The 17806-nt window shown below is 38.5% G+C and overlaps 2 protein-coding genes across 3 annotated transcripts in view; one reads left to right on the forward strand and one right to left on the reverse strand.

Moving 5' to 3' along the window:
• The window catches only part of LOC117985420 (lysosome membrane protein 2-like), a 49047-nt gene extending 37559 nt beyond the window's left edge, over positions 1–11488 (forward strand). The window contains exons 5-14 of one of the 2 annotated variants that reach the window (XM_069501002.1): positions 221–362; positions 3555–3755; positions 5252–5371; positions 5732–5855; positions 6475–6618; positions 7239–7357; positions 7775–7906; positions 8294–8672; positions 8759–10967; positions 11014–11488. In XM_069501002.1, coding sequence (XP_069357103.1) covers positions 221–362; positions 3555–3755; positions 5252–5371; positions 5732–5855; positions 6475–6618; positions 7239–7357; positions 7775–7906; positions 8294–8557 — 1246 coding nt within the window. In that variant the 3' untranslated portion in view covers positions 8558–8672; positions 8759–10967; positions 11014–11488. Of the gene's footprint in view, positions 1–220; positions 363–3554; positions 3756–5251; positions 5372–5731; positions 5856–6474; positions 6619–7238; positions 7358–7774; positions 7907–8293; positions 8673–8758 lie in introns of both variants that reach the window. The other variant, XM_034972128.2, reaches the window with a different exon arrangement.
• A 111-nt stretch (positions 11489–11599) lies between these two features.
• gammaCOP (coat protein (coatomer) gamma) lies at positions 11600–16694 on the reverse strand. Its single transcript, XM_034972127.2, has 2 exons — positions 16066–16694; positions 11600–14357 (listed from the first exon to the last, which is right to left on the reverse strand). Exons 1-2 carry the CDS (start codon positions 16609–16611, stop codon positions 12309–12311), a joined length of 2595 nt encoding a protein of 864 aa, XP_034828018.1. The 5' UTR covers positions 16612–16694; the 3' UTR covers positions 11600–12308.
• Positions 16695–17806: the final 1112 nt, after the last annotated feature.

Raw genomic sequence — 17806 nt, forward strand, 5'->3', positions numbered from 1 at the left:
CCTCCACATAGCAAGACGCGTAGTTTCAGCGGACTGGTTGAGAGGCTGCACTGAGTGTAAGAAGCTATTCCTGGAGCGTAACCTAGGACGGGCCGGTTTATGACTGAACAGTGGGTGACGTCTATCCTGTGTCTGCTTTGTTCTTTCTACCGAGCTAGAGACCGCTCGACGCACCTCAGGGGGGGCATGTAAAAGTTAATTTGAATAAATTCTATTTCAGGGAAAAGCTCAAGCACTACAACATGAAGTTCAACGAGAACAGCACACTCACCTACACGGCGGAGAGGTTCCTCATCTACTTGCCGGATGATAACACCATCGACTTGAACCAGACCCTCATCGTGCCTAACTTGGCCATATTGGTGAGCTCTTTTAAAATTAATAATTATTAAAATTTATTATCTCTATTTTCGTGCTAGCTACAGGCAGCTACAGGCTACAGGCAGTGGCGTGCACAGAGTTTGGAACCAGGGTAAGCATTAGTAAGATAGGCCTTAGATACACCTTATATAGACCTACTGAATGGCAGGTCATAAAGAAAAATGGGCACTGGTCATTTCAACTAGGGTAAGCAGTACTTTTACGCCACTATGAACTGCACGCCACTGGCTACAGGCGGTGATCAATGACCATACGTCCTACGCGGCTCTGGGATGGTTAGAATGTAATAGGATGATTCTTTAATAAAATGTACGTATTTACAGAAATTATTAATTCCTGTAAGTTACATTACATTACATTCTAAAACAGATTTTTATGTATAACTAGCTGACCCGGCGAACTTCGTACCGCTTAACGGTCGATTCTTTTTTTTTTATGCTTACAATTTTTTTTATTTTTCTCTCCTTAATAACCATCCTCGTAGTTCAAGGAATATTATAAAAAAAGATTTAGCGAAATCGGTTCAGCTGTTCTCGAGATTTGCGATGAGCAACACATTTAGTGATTCATTTTTATATTATAGAATAGTTTTCAATTTATTGTGCAAAATGTCAAAAGAATACGACTGTAGTGCGGAACCCTCAGTGCGCGAGTCTGACTCGCACTTGGTCGGTTTTTTAATACTATATTTCAAAGAAAGTATAAAAAAAATAAAAAAATCTACTTTGACGTAAGATTTTTTACGCCTTTGTTGCCTGTTATCTGCCAAAGTCACCATGATTACAAACTTCACAGTCGCGGATCGTTCCGCCCTACTGTATTGGAGACAATACGCAGAAAATCCTTCAGCTTTTATAAGATAACTAGCTTATGCCCGCGACTTCGTCCGCGTGGACTACACAAAATTCGAACCCCTATTTCACCTCCTTATAGGTTGAATTTTCAAGAATCCTTTCTTAGCGGATGGCTACGTCATAATAGCTATCTGCATGTCAAATTTCAGTCCGATCCGTCCAATAGTCTGAGCTGTGCATTGATAGATCAGTCAGTCAGTCACCTTTTCCTTTTATATATTTAGATTAAGATGAAGGTCTGGCCCTCGCGGGCTCTCTATATTAAGTATGTTAAGTAGGTATGATATGTACCTATTATGAAAATTTTAGATAATAAATCATGATTAGTGATTACCAATAAATTACATGGTAGGTACTAGACTAGGTAGGCAGTAACTGGATGGACGTACTATAAGTTCAACTATTATAAAAGAAAAGGGTCATCATAACACAATAGATACCAATACAAGAGCTAATTATCAAAATATCGTGCCAAGGTCTACAGAATACGTCATTAAGAGTGCACAAATTACTCTTCATGATGATTGTGAGATGATTGTAAGTGTTGATGACTTGATGTCATGGTGGTAGGTATATAAATATACCTTATACCTACAGGCTTTGCAATTTGCATGACAATTGACATGCAAGAGCTGTGGTAGCCTAGTGGTTAGGCCGTCCGCCTTCCAATCGGAGGTCGGGGGTTCGATCCCGGGCACGGTTACACAATTACTTATGCAATTAAATAAGTAATCACTTGCTTTAACGGTGAAGGAAAACATCGTGAGGAAACCGGCATACCTGAGAGTTCTCCATAATGTTCTCAAAGGTGTGTGAAGTCTGCCAATCCGCACTTGGCCAGCGTGGTAGACTATGGCCAAAACCCTTCTCACTCTGAGAGGAGACCCGTTCTCTGTAGTGAGCCGGCGATGGGTTGATCATGATCATGATGATCCTAATGTCTCCTCTACACGCTGCATGGATCCAACGGCCAACACAGTGCAGTATTATCAAAACTTACAAAGAAGCGAAACTCCTTTCCACTGCGCTCGCAACGTAAGGGTGCGTCTAGTAGTAGTTCGGCGAAATATAATCGTGAGCCGAGACTATACGTAATCCGTCCGCGGGGTGATTACGTGAAACGTTGCAATAGCGACAGCAGTAGCAATGCGACAGTGCATTTGCTGTCTCTCTTCTTCTTCTTATTTTGCTTTGTGGCTATTGCTGTCTCTCTCTAGCTGCTGTTACGTGTGACGTTTGACAGCAAGCGAGATATGTAATCACCCCGCGGATTGATTGATGTTATGTTATACACGGAGTTATAGCACAAGTTATTGCTAGATGTGTAGTGTATGTTGTCTATGGTCTAGAGTCTAGACAGTGCGGTGCAGTGTAGAGGAAGCATTAAAAATTAATTACCCATAGAAGGTTTACTTACATTAATTACGTTATTTGTTTTAATTTACATATGTAGTGTAGGTGCTTAAATTTTATTTCACCTGTTGAAAATTAAATAAATAGATACTAAAAAAATATTTAGGTGCTTAACTTAGGCATATTTTTTACCTTGAGCTTATTTATACCTATACGTAGGTACCTAGCTACAAAATGCAAGGATTTAGTATTATTGACAGCAAATTGAAATTACTTATAGGTAGGTATAATTTTATTTTATTGGTAGGTACCTACTCATTATTTAGTATGTTTTAGGGCGATATCCGACACGCGGATATGACCTACTGAATAATCGAGATTAATACTTACAAAAATTTTACGCTTACTTACCTACTTGGAGAGAAGAAAGGGATATATTAATATACCTACTTAATACATAAGCACCTGCCTCGGACGAATGCAGTTTTTTTATCGCTGGTAAATGCGTTTACACATCCCCCCTTCCTGGAAGCCAGTCAGCTAACCAGCCAGCCAACCAACTAGAGGGAAGGTATATGGGACTCGCCGGACGAAATCAAACACCGAAGCAATCATCCGCGATACAGCCAGTCCGCCGAGGACCCTCGTGAGTGGGTCCCCGGCCACACGTCCGAGGCGCACCAACGATATGAGAGAGAGAGAGGAGAAACCTCTCTCTTACCAGTCAGGCCATATAGCGGCCGAGGTGCACCGGCCCGAATACTGTCCCCTTGGACGTATCAAAAAGGGACCAGCAGCACTCAGGCACACTGGGAGGTTACCTGGCTGGCACCCCAGACGAATGCACCTACCTATCTGGAATCAGCTATATTTATGATGGAAATCACTGGCGATAGTTTAAACGCTAAAATAACTTACATATCCTTTTAAATATGTACTTTACCGAGCATAATGTATTTGTTGTAGGGCATGTCCTCATATCTCCACAACGCCAACTACTTCGTCCGATCCGGGCTCAAGCTCCTAGTGAAGACGCATGGGAGCGAGTTCTTCGTGAAGAAGACCATACACGAATACCTCTGGCACAATACAGAGACGATCTTGGAGACCTCGCAGCACCTGGCGCCAGGTCTCGTGCCAAGTACCAATATGGGCATGCTTAGTCGAGTAAGTAGATCTTAAGTAAGTAAATATCTATTGTTGTTAATTGAATTACCGCCGTACTCAGAGTCGCTAATTGTTACTTAAGATTGAGTTAAAACAAGGCAGATTTATGTGAGAGATATAGCTGTCTCGTTTTAACTAAACTTGAGTAACGATTAAGCGACTCTGAGTACGACTGTAAGTTCCTCTGACCTTGCTTCGTTCATATAGCGTTCAGAATTTAACACCGACGTATATGCACCAATACTTTAAAGTAGGTACCATAAAAAAATTAAGGGCGAATACAAGAAAAGTTTACTAATTCACTTTTAAATGTGCAACCCACCACCACCCTGACCCATGGCCCCACCAACCTCGCGGTTATATGGGCCGAAACGAGGGAGGGCGCCCGTTCGGTACTTGCTCGGTGGCTGTTTCCCGGGCCGCCTTCTTGACTCCCTACAAATTCTTTTTATCCTTTCCTTGTCCCTTTGTATTTCTCCCCTTTCTGGGGCAGACATGCACAAAAACGCAGATTCCCGCGTGCCCCGCGGTCCGGGTCCTTCCTCAAAAACCCACTGGTCCACGATCACGGTCCGAGCTGTTCCGCCTCTTATGCTTTTAAACTACTGTAATTGAATAAAATTGTTAAAATCTTTCCGTTGATTGAAGTAGGGTAGTCGTACCAGTACCAAACCTCCCACCAAAAAGTCAATATATTAAGAATTTGCCCCAGTATCAATACATTTTTTAAATCTAGGTTGCCACTTTATATCTTTGAGACTCTACTATTGTGTATTTCCAGTAAATTAGTTAAAAATAAAGCTTTTCTTTTCACTTTTTTCCACACGTGACTTGTTTGTACTTTGTACTCTACTAATGGTGCGTATCCCCCGGTCGCACTGGGGCGAAGTTTGGCGGGCGCTCGTTGGCTTACCGCCTGAGGTGGACGAATTAAGTGAACACCAACGAACACAAATATAGGTAGGTGCATATACGTATAACCGAACGTTAGATCATAGATGTCGAATATTGCATCGTATTGTTGACGCGCGTTGGATCGGTATATTGTAAGCACTATAATTAACTACTTAGTTATTTCCAGTAATTACTACAGCTTCGACTAGACTTTATTGTGAGTTTTTTGGGAAACGGGTAATTTTCAAACTAGTTAAGAGTTTTAAGTTATACACGTTTTGGTGTTTTTATGTTAGGAGGGTGACGTGTTCTAGATTGAACAAACCATTAATAAATAGAATCAAAAAATTATTTATTTCCACTGTTTTTGTTTTTAGTATTGAGTCATGTCAGACCTAATAGGACCTAATTGGATAGGTATACCTACTAACTAGGTACTAAAAAAATGTAGATATGCCAAAATTCAAATTTTATACCCTGTGGTAAATGTATTTAGTATAAGTAGGTACCTACTATAGATACTCAGTAAAATAATACTGCAGAAACTAAAAGAAACGCACAACTGTGTATCTAAATCAAGTGTTAAAGTTACTTTTTTACAGGTCTATGCTGATTTTATTGACGAGATAACTGTCAAAATTGGTCCACAATGGGGCCATCAAAATTTTTTCAAAATCGATAAGGTGCGGGGACTGTCACAAATATCTGGATATGACCCAGAAGTAAGTTTTTTTATGTAATTCACATTTATATTGTTGCATACCATTTTTTAAAGTTATCAAATTACCTAATTCAAAAATTAATTAACAAAATTGGCAAAAAACTAAAAACAAAACAAAGGCTAAGGCGAAGGACTAACCTTTTTATTAATTAATTTACTGGTTACATTGTTTATTGTTTATGTGAATCAGGTACCCATGACACAAGACTACCTAGTGTGGGTACCATCAGAAAATGTTTTAATAAATAAATATTTTTCATTTCATTTTTTAATGTACCTACTTATAAGTAAAACATATTAGGTACTCATTCTTTAGTAACTACGCTAATATCACGGTAATTATTAAAATTACTCTTTTCAGGTATGTCCAGACCGCCTCACGGGATCTACGGAGGGTGTGATGTACCACCAGCATCTATCGAAAGACGATATTTTATATTGCTTGAGAAAAACCGTTTGCAAGCCTATGCCTTTATACTTTGACAGTGAGCTCATCATTTTTAGGGCAGATTTTTCAATCACCAAATAAACTTTAACCAATGAATAAAATTGATACTTGGCAGATTTGCATTTCAAGAACTGTCCAAACATTAAATTTATTCTTTAGATAAGTATTTGGCGCTTAAAAAATCGGCTCTTAATCGGTTTTGAAGAAGAAGTCTAGTAGCAAATTAAAACCGTCGATCGAACAACCCTACTCTAATAAGTAAAGGATTAGGGAACACTATTAACACTAACACTTTGAGTCAACAAACGTTGGATGTTCAAAACAAAATTCGTTGGCGCTTATTGGGCATGTGTGTACGCACCTTTAATAGCAGACCATAAGTTAGGCGCTACCTGCAAATTACCTATATAACATAAAATAGGCGATCCCATAGTTAAGTTCTCTTTAAATGCCGAATACAAAAAAAAAATACTTCAGAAATTGACAGACGGACAGCAACAAATTCGCCCAAATAGAATCAGATCAAATGCTTCGATTGGTCAATGAAGTCTGTCGTGGCGTTTTAGCGTGCTTCGATTGGTCAATCGTTGCGCCAGATTGCGTTGCAACACAATGCATCTGCAGTCAAAATAAATGAAGTTTTCTAAACATTACAGAGGAGATAACATTAGAGGGTGTACCGCTGTACAGATATAATCTATCGGAGAACGTGTTCAATAGAGTCAAGAATGGCACAGACTGTTATGCCATGGACGACCCATTACCCGACGGGATCAGTGACGCTTCTAAATGCTTCTATGGTTAGTAATTCTGATTAAATTTCTAGCTAAGCTTATAGGCAATGTATAAAATAAAAAATGTGGCGGTCTCCACGTACAAACACTAAATGCAGTTACCCAAACACATACCAAAGATTTACATCTATAGTACACATCCAACGATATAACTTACATCGACCAAACTAGAGGTCGCCACACGATCCTCAATCTCACTAACAGTTTTTTCAACGAAGCATCATATTATACATACTACAAGTATAAGTAAAAAATAATTATGTTCGGACATAAAACTATGGGTTCCCGGGCATACCTAATTGGTATTAGTATACCGGGCTGGTGCCCGGGGAATATCCTACTTTTGTTACATTTGAACGCATATCACCTCTCCTCAAACGTTTTTAATACTAAATCGTCAATATTTTCAATTTCATGCTGAAAAACTTGGATTTGTCTAAACATGTAAAGTTTGATCTCTAAAAGCTAGGGAATATAGATGTTCTCTTTAGAATGTATCTAAAAGCTTAAGGAGCTCTTCCTGACACATCTCTAAGGGATTTATAGTGGCTCTAAAGAACTTGAATTCTGTGCCCTTAAGCCAGTTAAAATTTAAAAAATGTATAGGTAGATTTCTTTCTCTCCAGATTTCCCCATGGTGGCATCCTACCCTCACTTTTACACTGGCTCGCCGCCTAAGGACACATTCGTAACTGGACTAAAGCCGGATAAAAACAAACACAACTCTTACGTAGTGGTTGAACCAGTAAGTTATTATTTAATTTTTTTAACTATAAACTAAAAGTTCATCTGTTTATAAGTAGATAAAGGTCTTGGACTGTTCAGCACATAGTCCTAAGCGTAATCCTGTAAGCATGGCCGTAGCTCATGAAGAAATCCCAGACAAAAGGAAATTATTTTTGAATGGAAATTCTAGAATTTGCAATTTTTTTTTGTTCGTTCGCTACGCTCCCTCTTCTGTGTACTATATCTTACTGTCAAATTGACCTACCCCGTCAATTAGTCGATATAACCACCCCCCGAAATAAATTCCTGGCTACGGCCATGCCTGTAAGTGAAGAACACCAACAGGATATCACCAAATCGTCTGAATTGGTCATAGACCCAATTGCTTACTTTTAATTGGAACTAGAATATATAATATTGTGTATATTTCTTTTAGATGACCGGCATACCGTTCCGAGCAGTGGCGCGGATGCAGTGCAACCTGCGCGTGAACAATCTAAGTTTATTCTTCTCGCCAGAGTATCGCAAATTTTCTAACATAGTCGTGCCCATCGGGTGGATCGAATATGTAAGTGCATTCAAATTTTCGTATCTTCTTCTTTAACTCTAGAGCAGCGGTCTTACCGGCATAGCGTCTTCAATCTCTTTGTCAATCAATTTGTCTAACTCTGGGTCTGTCTTTATGTCCTTAACTTTTTTCTTGATTTGCCTGGAACGATCTTGAATTGGAATTCTTAAAGCAAAGCTAACTGTAATTTTACTGTTGATCAAAATAGTGCAATGCAGTAGGCAAGGAAGCTACTACTGGGGGGAGGGGGGAGGGCGGGGGAGGGGGGAGGGGGGGGGGGGGATGACCTGTAGGCTGCACACCCGCACAAGGCCCGCACCGAGTTAGCACGGGGGCTGTTCATCTCGACACTCGGCACTCAAATTTTTTTCTTCTTCAATTTTTCAGAATCAAGAAGGTCTTCCAACGCATGTCCGCTACACCATATACTTCATGGTGAACGTGCTGCCACCGCTATCAATCCTATTCTTTGTTGCCACCACGATATTAGGGTTCTATCTCATTATGAAACAGCTATTCTCGCACGAAATGAAAAGGTACATTTTATCCTCCATATTGAATATCAAAAAACAAAAAACTTCCAATTTAATAAATAATGGCGTGTTAGCGTACGAAAAAGAAAACTTTTTGAAAAACGATAGTAAAAGTTAGTGATTGTATCTATACCTATTTCAAATAGGTATTTAAAAATCAAGACGAGCTGTAATTTAGGTAGTAAGATTGATTATATTATTTTGCTATAAAAAAATCAGTTAAAATAATTGCAAGAAAAATGCGAAAGGTTGTTTAGTGGTCTGACAGTGAGTCCCACGTAATCTGGGTAATTCGGGGGGGGGGGGGGGGGGGGGGGCGTAAAAGCATTTCCCAGCGGAAAAAAGGGGGAATGTGACGTCCAATTCCTACCGCAACCACACACTATCTCACGGCCGACACATTGAAATTGTAGGTAGCGTGTAAAAGCCAACAAACTTCCAACGCTAACTTGAGCGTCCAACGTGGAAGCGTGTGTATACGCACCATTACAATTTGCCAACTGCAATTTAATTTTTTTATTTTAATTTTTTTTTGTCATTTTTTTAAAAATGTATACGAGTAATTAGTAATGTTCAGTGTAGGTACCTATATTTACGTGGTGGACATGACAATAATTATTTAAATTGTAATAAGTAATAACATTAAGTAGGATAAATAAATAGATTAGGTATGTAAAAATAATATGTTGCGAAGACTGAAACTAATCGAATCACATCAAAGAAATTTTTATAAGTAATAGGTATTAATATATAGGGTAAATGTACCAAATCACGGTAGGAACAAATATTTACGGTGTATTTAAAGTAAGAATTAAGAATCTAAAAATGTTAACCAACAGATTTAGCTAAAAGATTTTTCTTACTGCTGGAAGGTATGTATTTATGTTTTGACGACCTCCCTAGCGCAGTGGTTTTATAAGTGGGAGATCCCAGATTCGATTCCTGGCTGGGGCAATTTGGAAGTTTACAATTTCTAAATTGTCTCTGCTCTGGTCTGGTAGGAGACTTCTGCGTGGCTAGTGAAGCGATTTAGCGTTTCGGTACGACGATGCCATGTAGAAACCGGGTTTAATAAAACTGCTATACCATTTTAAGTTAGCCCGCTTCCATATGCAGTGTAGGTATGTGTGTTTGTTGGTTAATCGGTTCCCACACACTTGCCAAACCACCTCTAGATTTTGATGAAGTCTTGTTGGCTTCGCCTCAGCATTCCGCGTATCATAGACGGCAACCTACGTAGGTACAGTAGCCGCCGAAAGTAATAAACATCTTTAGAAGGAGATAGCAGATTTGTAGAGCGTTGTCCCTGTCGTTGAGACCGACAAAACGTTATATAGGTATGAGTGACAGAGACAACGCTCTACAAAAGCCAAATATCATTTACCTACATTACTTTCTGCCGCGTACTGTAGATAAGGATAAAAAAATCAAGATTTTTAAATGAAATTGTTTAGTTTAGTAATAAATAAAAGGACATAATTGTGCAGATTCCGTAAATTAAGGTGAATTATACAACTAGTTATGATTTATAAATTATATTGTATACTAGATGATGCCCGCGACTTCGTCCGCGTGGATTTCCGGGATAAAAGTAGCCTATGGTATCCTGTCCCGGGATGTAAGCTAGTTAGCTTGTACCGAATTTCAAATCAACAAAATTTCAAAATTGGTTAAACTGTTGGGTCGTGAAAAGCAAGCAGACAGACAAACTTTCGCATTTATAATATTGGTATGGATATGGATGGATTATTATACACAAATATGAACCGTTCGCCCTTGGTCATATAATCTTTATTTTTGGTTTGGTTCCCAACATCCCAAACTTTATCTTGTTTTTAATATTTTATTAGACAGGGTAATAAGGTTACTATATACTCTATCCACGAAGAGAAATTAGTATAGTGCTCTCTCTGTTACGTAATCCCATACAAATGATAGAGGCAAAAAACTCAATGGGCGTTAACCATTTTGAGACACCAAGCTTTGAGAGAGCCATATACTTACTAACTTCTCCCCGTGGATAGAGTATGTACAGAATATCATGAGACCTGGCCCTGGTGACGTCACTGAATAGTGTGTGTAATATTATTATTTACGTACACTAGGTACATATTATACCTAAGTACATTGGGACGGTTCGCAATAAATACGTTATACCTACAGGTTATACCTACTTAGTACTTACGCAATTTTTTAAATTAATATGTACTTATTTAAAAAGATATGTTCCGACTCATTTATTGACGAGATCTATAGAGCGCACTCTGACTTTGCTTAGTCTTAAGACAGAGTTAAAACGAGATAGATCTCTCACATAAATCTGTCTCGTTTTAACTCAATTATGTCTGAGCAAAGTCAAAGTGCGCTCTATAGATCTCAGCCCAACTCATCAACGTTCAGTCCAGATTCTTGGAGCTAGAAAACTGAAATTTTGCTCAGAGGTTCATTTCTAACGTAGACAAGGAGTAAGGTCAGTTTTTTTCAAAATTTCCACGTGATCGATGCCGCTGGCGGTCGATAGTAGGTAGGTACTAGGTAGGTAGATATAATGTATACTACCTACTCTGTGGGTAGGTATAATATATTGCCGTAATTTGTAGGAATGTATCGATAAAACCGGCCAAGTGCGAGTCGGACTTGCACACAAAGGATTCCGTACCATTGTACAAGATTGTGTACTTTTTTATTTGCATGGCTGCCAATTTGACTTTTTATTGTTGTAGCGATAATCGAAATACCATTCTGAGAAAATTTCAAACTCTACTTATTACGGGTTTACGAGATACCTACAGCCCGCTGACAGACAGATGGACGGACGGATAGACAGCGGAAACTTATTAATAGGGTCGCGTTGGCACCCTTTAAGGTACGGAACCCTAATAAGCCGTAAGGTCTCATGTTATTTTACCTACTTTTAATTAAATTGTAATTATAATACCTATTGTAAACATACTATAAATTATGGTTTATAAAGTTTGTTCCTATAATATTAGGTGAAACCTGTAGTTGCTCATTGGTGTAGCTTTAAAAATAAAGATATTAAAACCTTCTTTGATGTTTTATCGGTTACCTATACTGCTATGACTTGGAATCAAACCTGAGACCACCAACCACCAAGACAAGTGCAAAGGAAGGATTGATTATAGAGTTCCAATAAAAGTTATTTTTAGTTATAATGACTTTATTTTCTACAATTACAAACAAATCGGTTTATTGCCACTTTAATGGTGCGCTTACATGGGCAATTTTTTAAGCAATTATTGCTCGGCAACACGTATGGATCAATCTGGAGCAATTATTTTGCTCAACATTGCTGAATCAGGTATTGATGGATATTGCAGTAAATTGCTTCATGTAATCGTGACATAGTTGACTAAATTGCCTGGAATTGAGGAATATTAATTGCCTGTGTAACCGTACCTTAACAAAAAAAGTGTAAATTACATAAGAACAAAGACGCTCTGCCACTTTATGTCTGAGCCTGAGTTTTATCCAACAAGCGCGATGAAAGCCGGTATCCGATTTTATACACACTCGATAGACACGTCTGTCGTGTCTGTGCTCTGTTTATTTGGATGTTTTATCTTCTCGAAAATGACAAAAAATCTGAAAGAAACAGTTAGGCTTGCTCCAATTTATTTAGAATCATTTTTTATGTCATCAATATATTTTCCGTCTTTTTCCGTCTAGGTGTATGTAGAAGTAACTTTTAATAATACATTTTTTTTGGCCCTTTTAAGTTTTAATATGTGTCTTTTCTCCTTCATACAAAAATTCATTGATGTAATTGTAGTATACTAAAGTACGATTATATAATTATTATTAACGGCTAAAATAAATGACATATATATAGTAATACAAAAACGAAATCATCCCACCGCAGCTAACAATAGTTGTGCGACATCCTCTCTGGGGGACCGAGCCGCTAGTAGCATGGTGACGCCCACGTTACTCGATGCGATCCGAGCCTTCACTAAGAATGGAGCACCCCCTCTAAATACACCCCCTCCTCTGATCTCCTTAACCGCGTCCCCGACTATCGTTGCTTTCGGCAACCCCAAATATTCACATACAGACTTTGCAGCAGCATTCGGATCTTGTTCGGGAAGCGCATAAGTATCGGAAATCTCTGGAATACCAGACGCTCTATCCCACGTTTGATCCCAATCCTCTCCCATTGACCTCGCGCGGATCTGGTCAGAACAACCGACGTAAAACTCCTCCAAAGGATACGTATCTGCATAACCTTCTCCAGGATCCGGGATTCCGGTATTTGGATCACAATCCCGAACCACAAACTCTAACGTAGCCCCGAAAGTGCCCAAACTGTCCAAATAAGAACTCGGAAATTCAACTACTACGAAAACGCTCGCGGGTTTATCGTAAACGAGTTTCGGGCACGGGACGATAGACTTCACTTCGTAGTCAGGCGGACATTCTAATCGCACGTGAACCTGTTCCAATATTTGATCACTCAGCGTGTTGATGCATTCAAACTGCAATACAACATGACGAACGAAAACGTGCTTCAGTAATCGTACGCGATATTCCGTTTCAGCCTCTGTCAAGTCTACCGGGATATTTGTCTTGAATATTGGACCGAGTTTTTCGATGCCGGGCACTTTGGTCAGCTGTTCAGAATAGATTTCCTCGATAGACATCTGTTTAGGTTTACGCACTTCGATCTCCACGACATCCTCCTTCGTCTCTTTTTGTTCTTCGGTCGGCACGGTCATAATATCGAACGGTTCTTGCGCTTGATTGGCGATATGGTCTCGCAAAGCTTTTTCCAATAACACTGGGTTAGGTTTCGGAACGTCAATAATGTAATCATTGATTAATTCTTGGTCATCCGTGTCTAGAATCGCGTTGTAATAGATGGCTCGATCGCGGACCTCGTCTTCGTCATCCAATTCGCAACGAGCGAGTAGAACTCTTATATTTGGCAGCAGTTCAGGTCTTTGAGCTCCAAACTGTGCCACCGCAGAGACCGCTGCAGCCCGCACTGGGCCCGACTCTAAAATAACTCTATTGTAAATAAAACGGATGTACCGAGAGGGTTGACGAGATTTCGGTCCTTCGCGTCCGAGCAAATGTAGGATACGAACAGCCAATGCCGTGTGCTCACAGTCCTCGATAAATTCACATAAATGAGCTAATCCAGTTTCTTTAGCATCTGGGTTTTCTTCCACGAGAGCTATAATGGCGTCCGCAATCGCAGCTTTGTATTCGAGACCGCCTTCGTCGCGCAGCATGCCTGCCAAAAACGCAGCTAGCGATTGATGCTTCCTCGGGAATTTCTGGCACAAACGTCGAATAGCTTTGACGACCACAATTTTGAATTCATCAGAAATCTCTGACACAAAGCTAGATATTTGCTTCATCAGACGGTCGACTGAGCTTTCCGCGCCTGTAGCCAACAGCGTGGTAACAGCTAACGTAGCTACCGATCTGTTTGGATCAGAAATGAGGTTCTCTAAATCAACAGCACAAGCTGCAACTGCCGTTGGATGTTTGACTGTGAGCCGTGCTAATGTCCGGACACCAGCCAATCTTAGGGCAGCTTTAGAAGAGCCGCAGAATAATTGCAACACAGAAACTGCGGCCGACGCTAAATCTCTAGGAGTTTTCTTAAGATTTAAAATGGCATGTGCTGCCTCATACAGAATCATTTCAGATTTGTGGCCCAAACAAGACTGTATGAACCTTATATATGGCTGTGAAGCTTCCGACTCATCGTCTTCAATCAACTGTGCCACCATACGAATCAACAGGCACAGGGAATATTGGGATTTGAGGGTATATTTAGTAAGAGGAGTAATAAGTTTGACAGTAGATAGTTTATCATTCCTTCGGGTGCTGGCCAAAATGCCCAAGGCGTGATATGAAACCATTGCATTGTCAGAGTTCACTGCTTCCTGAAAAGAAAGAAAAAGTGGAATAATTTTCTTATTAAAATAAAAGAGCCCTTATAAATCCTAACATCCTCTAGTTTGCTAAATCAAATCACAATATTTCAGTTCTGTATACTAGGACACCATGTCCGTCTACAAAGAAATACAGTACAAAGTCCATTTTCTCACATAGGTATAGTAAACATGATAATGCCCATAACTTCATCCGCATGGATACAGGTTTTCAAAAAGCAAGTGGAAACTCTTTAATTTTCTGGTGTAAAAGTAGCCTATGTCTATCTCCAGGATGTAAGTTGTTTCTATACCAAATAAATAATGCATGTTGTAAAAATCATAGTTTCCAGGACTTAAGTAACTGTCTCTCTGCCCCTGAGCTGGCTGCCCCCATGGTGTAAGATTTCATCAAAATCGGTTAAGTAGATACGTTGTGAAAATGTAGCAGAACACTTTCGCATTTTTAATATTAGATTTTATGTCCCAGCAACCTAAAAGAAGATCAAATTATTTGTAATAGAGTGTATAGATTGGGTAACAAGTCATTTTCATTGTAGTAATCAGATAACATTTATAGTTTATCAAATGAACTTAGACACTTATTTAATTAATATTTAATTTTTTTATTAACATTTTCCTATTCTGGGCACCCTGCCTCGTTGCGGTGGTTTAGATGATATTTTCGAGTAATTTTTATGTTCTAGAATAAGTTTGGTATTTTTGTTTATTGTACATTCTTTTAATTATAGGAAAATGTTTATCAAATTGTTTTTAGTACACAGTAAAGGATAGTTTTTTACTTATGACTGTCAAAAACAAACTTATTTTTCTATGATGCTGCAACTTTGACTGGTTTATCACTCCCCATATTATAAATGTGAAAGTGTGTTTGTTTGTTAGTTTATTGGTTTGCTCTTCAATCACGTAGCAACGGATCGACGTGATATTTTGCTTGGTTGTAGTTTAAGATCTGGAGAGTGACATAGGCTACTTTTTATCCCGGAAAATCAAGGAGTTCCCACTGGATTTTTAAAAACCTAAATTCACATGTACAAAGTCGCGGCTATTAGCTAGTCAATTAATACATTATTAAGTATTGTATATATTGTGGCTAATTCCGTTGTATACAATCTTTAAACTTAACTAAAATGACACGTCTAAATCTATTGCTATCCCTGTCATAATGTTGCTTGCGGAAATGGATAGCACTAGATTTAGACCTGTTAATTTAGTTTAGTTTAGAGATTATGTACAAGAGAATCATCCCCAATATTTGGTTATTTTTACATAATTTTAATCACACTTACCAAGAAAATATATACATGATCTTTGTCACATAAATAGATTCCTAATAATATTACATTAGCACACTTTTGTCTTACATTTCATCACCTTACTTACCATCATTGAGACTGCAATAGTACTAAAATCTTATAAGTAAAATTTGCATGAAGCAATTGCTTCTACATGGAATTTTGTGGGAATTCATTTACCTAAGGCTTATAGAAGGCTAATACCACCAAACATTTGAACGATCAATCAATCAATCAATTCCCAATTATTGGCTTTTAGGAGTGCCAACTGGGCACAGAATTTTAATGATTTACTACCAATTAAAGACAAATGGGCATTTTCTTAATTTATCACATTCACAGCCAAACAATAAGCGTAATTCTGTTGGTAAGTAGTTCTAATAAAATAAAATATAATTTCTGACCTGTGCTTCATTCGCCCATCGTCGTACCAAATCAGGAACACTAGATGACAGATGTATAGCAGACACCAGCGCGGCAGACCTAACTGCTGGATTCTTATCAACTATCGCCTGTTTCATATACCTCTCTATAGCTTGAAGCATAGTATTGTCAGTAATACTGCACAGAGCTCGTATAGCCGCTGCCCGGTACAAGTCTTCTTTACCAGTCATATCCTTCGTCAGCGAAGACGTTACAATGATCACATCTTGTGCGAGCTTACTCAGTTCTTTGATACACAAGTACACCATCCGACGTAACATCACATCCTTCGATTGAAACAGCTTCGTAGTCGCAAAAAATGCATCTGTAGCTTCTTGGGTAGACAATTTCTCTCCCTGATTGAGGAGGAATAAGATTTTCGACAAAATATGAGAACATTTTCGTGGATTCACCGGAGTCTCGTTAAAGTATCGCGCTTCTTGCAACACTATAGTTTTGTCCAAATTCTGGTACGGGCTACCACCGCCGTCTTCTTCTTCCTTCTTTTCACGCTTGAAAGAGCTCATTTTGAGCTTCTTTTTTGATATTATTAGGAAATTGTGAGGTACCGACGAATACAGCTTAATGACAATTACACGTCATATTAGTTTAGTTGTCATTTGTCAGTGTCACTGTCAACTTGTGCGGATACACCTTAGAGTATTAACACAAGATTAACATTCATCCAAGATTAACACCTATAGGATACACCCATAGAGATAGGTACACTATACGTACGATACCGTAAAACGGGGTGAATAGGTACGAAATCTAACTTCGCATTGAAATTTACGGATGTTTTGGTACAAATTATGATGCTTTAACTGTTTGTAAGCATCTCCGGTTGTAAGAATTCTAAGGAAACATCCAAAAAATATAAAATAATGATAAATTACTGGTATATTTTAATCAAAATATATGCTGTCCCTATTTATACTTGATCCGGGGTGTAACGGAATGGCAAAGGGGTGAATAGGGAAAAAAGGTTAGGGTTGTCAAACACAAGTTAGCTCTATCCTCTAATATTACAAAACTAGCTTATGCTCGCGACTTCGTCCGACACAAATTTCAAACCCCTATTTCAACCCCTTAGGGGTTGAGTTTTCAAAAATCCTTTCTTAGCGGATGCCTATGTCTTAATAGTTATCTTCATAGCAAATGTTATTATACATGGCATAGTAGGTATCAAATCTTTAAAAAAAAGCAACCCCCGAGTTTCTTGCTGGTTGCTGGCATGCCGAATTAGTGGTTTGACGATTCAAAAATAAATAAATAAAAATATTTTTTATTTAATTAAACTGTTACAAGTAGGTAGTGTAGTTACCTATACTTGTAAAAGTTTAATTGAATAAAAAATATTTTTATTTATTTATTTATTTATCAATATTAAACAGTAGAATGCCATTTAACTAAATTTTACTAGTCGACTACACAAGAAGGAAGAATTTTTTTTAACAATTTAATTAAATATTTAAAGTGACAGCCCTGTCCCTATATAAACCTTACTGTTCCTATTTAACCTTGATTCGTTCCAATTCAGTAAGTATAGCGTTCCTATCCACCCCTTTCCCGTACCTATAATCCCCATGGCAAAGCCAAAACCACTTGGTTTCCAATTTTTTCTTTTTTACAGAAAAATATGTAACATTTAGACAAATCTGCTTTTGTGACGCCTCTTAGATAAATGTTTAATGATTTCTAATAGTTTTTCTACTGTTTTAT

The sequence above is a fragment of the Maniola hyperantus genome, chromosome 9 (genome assembly GCF_902806685.2).
Source record: "Maniola hyperantus chromosome 9, iAphHyp1.2, whole genome shotgun sequence".
NCBI classification, from domain to species: Eukaryota; Metazoa; Arthropoda; class Insecta; order Lepidoptera; family Nymphalidae; genus Maniola; species Maniola hyperantus.

Coding starts and splice junctions, on each gene's coding strand:
- gammaCOP (XM_034972127.2), bottom strand. CDS start 16,611: ATGAGCTCTTTCAAGCGTGAAAAGAAGGAAGAAGAAGACGGCGGTGGT. Junction 14,358..16,065: donor GATGGGCGAATGAAGCACAG/GTCAGAAATTAT, acceptor CTTTCTTTTCAG/GAAGCAGTGAACTCTGACAA.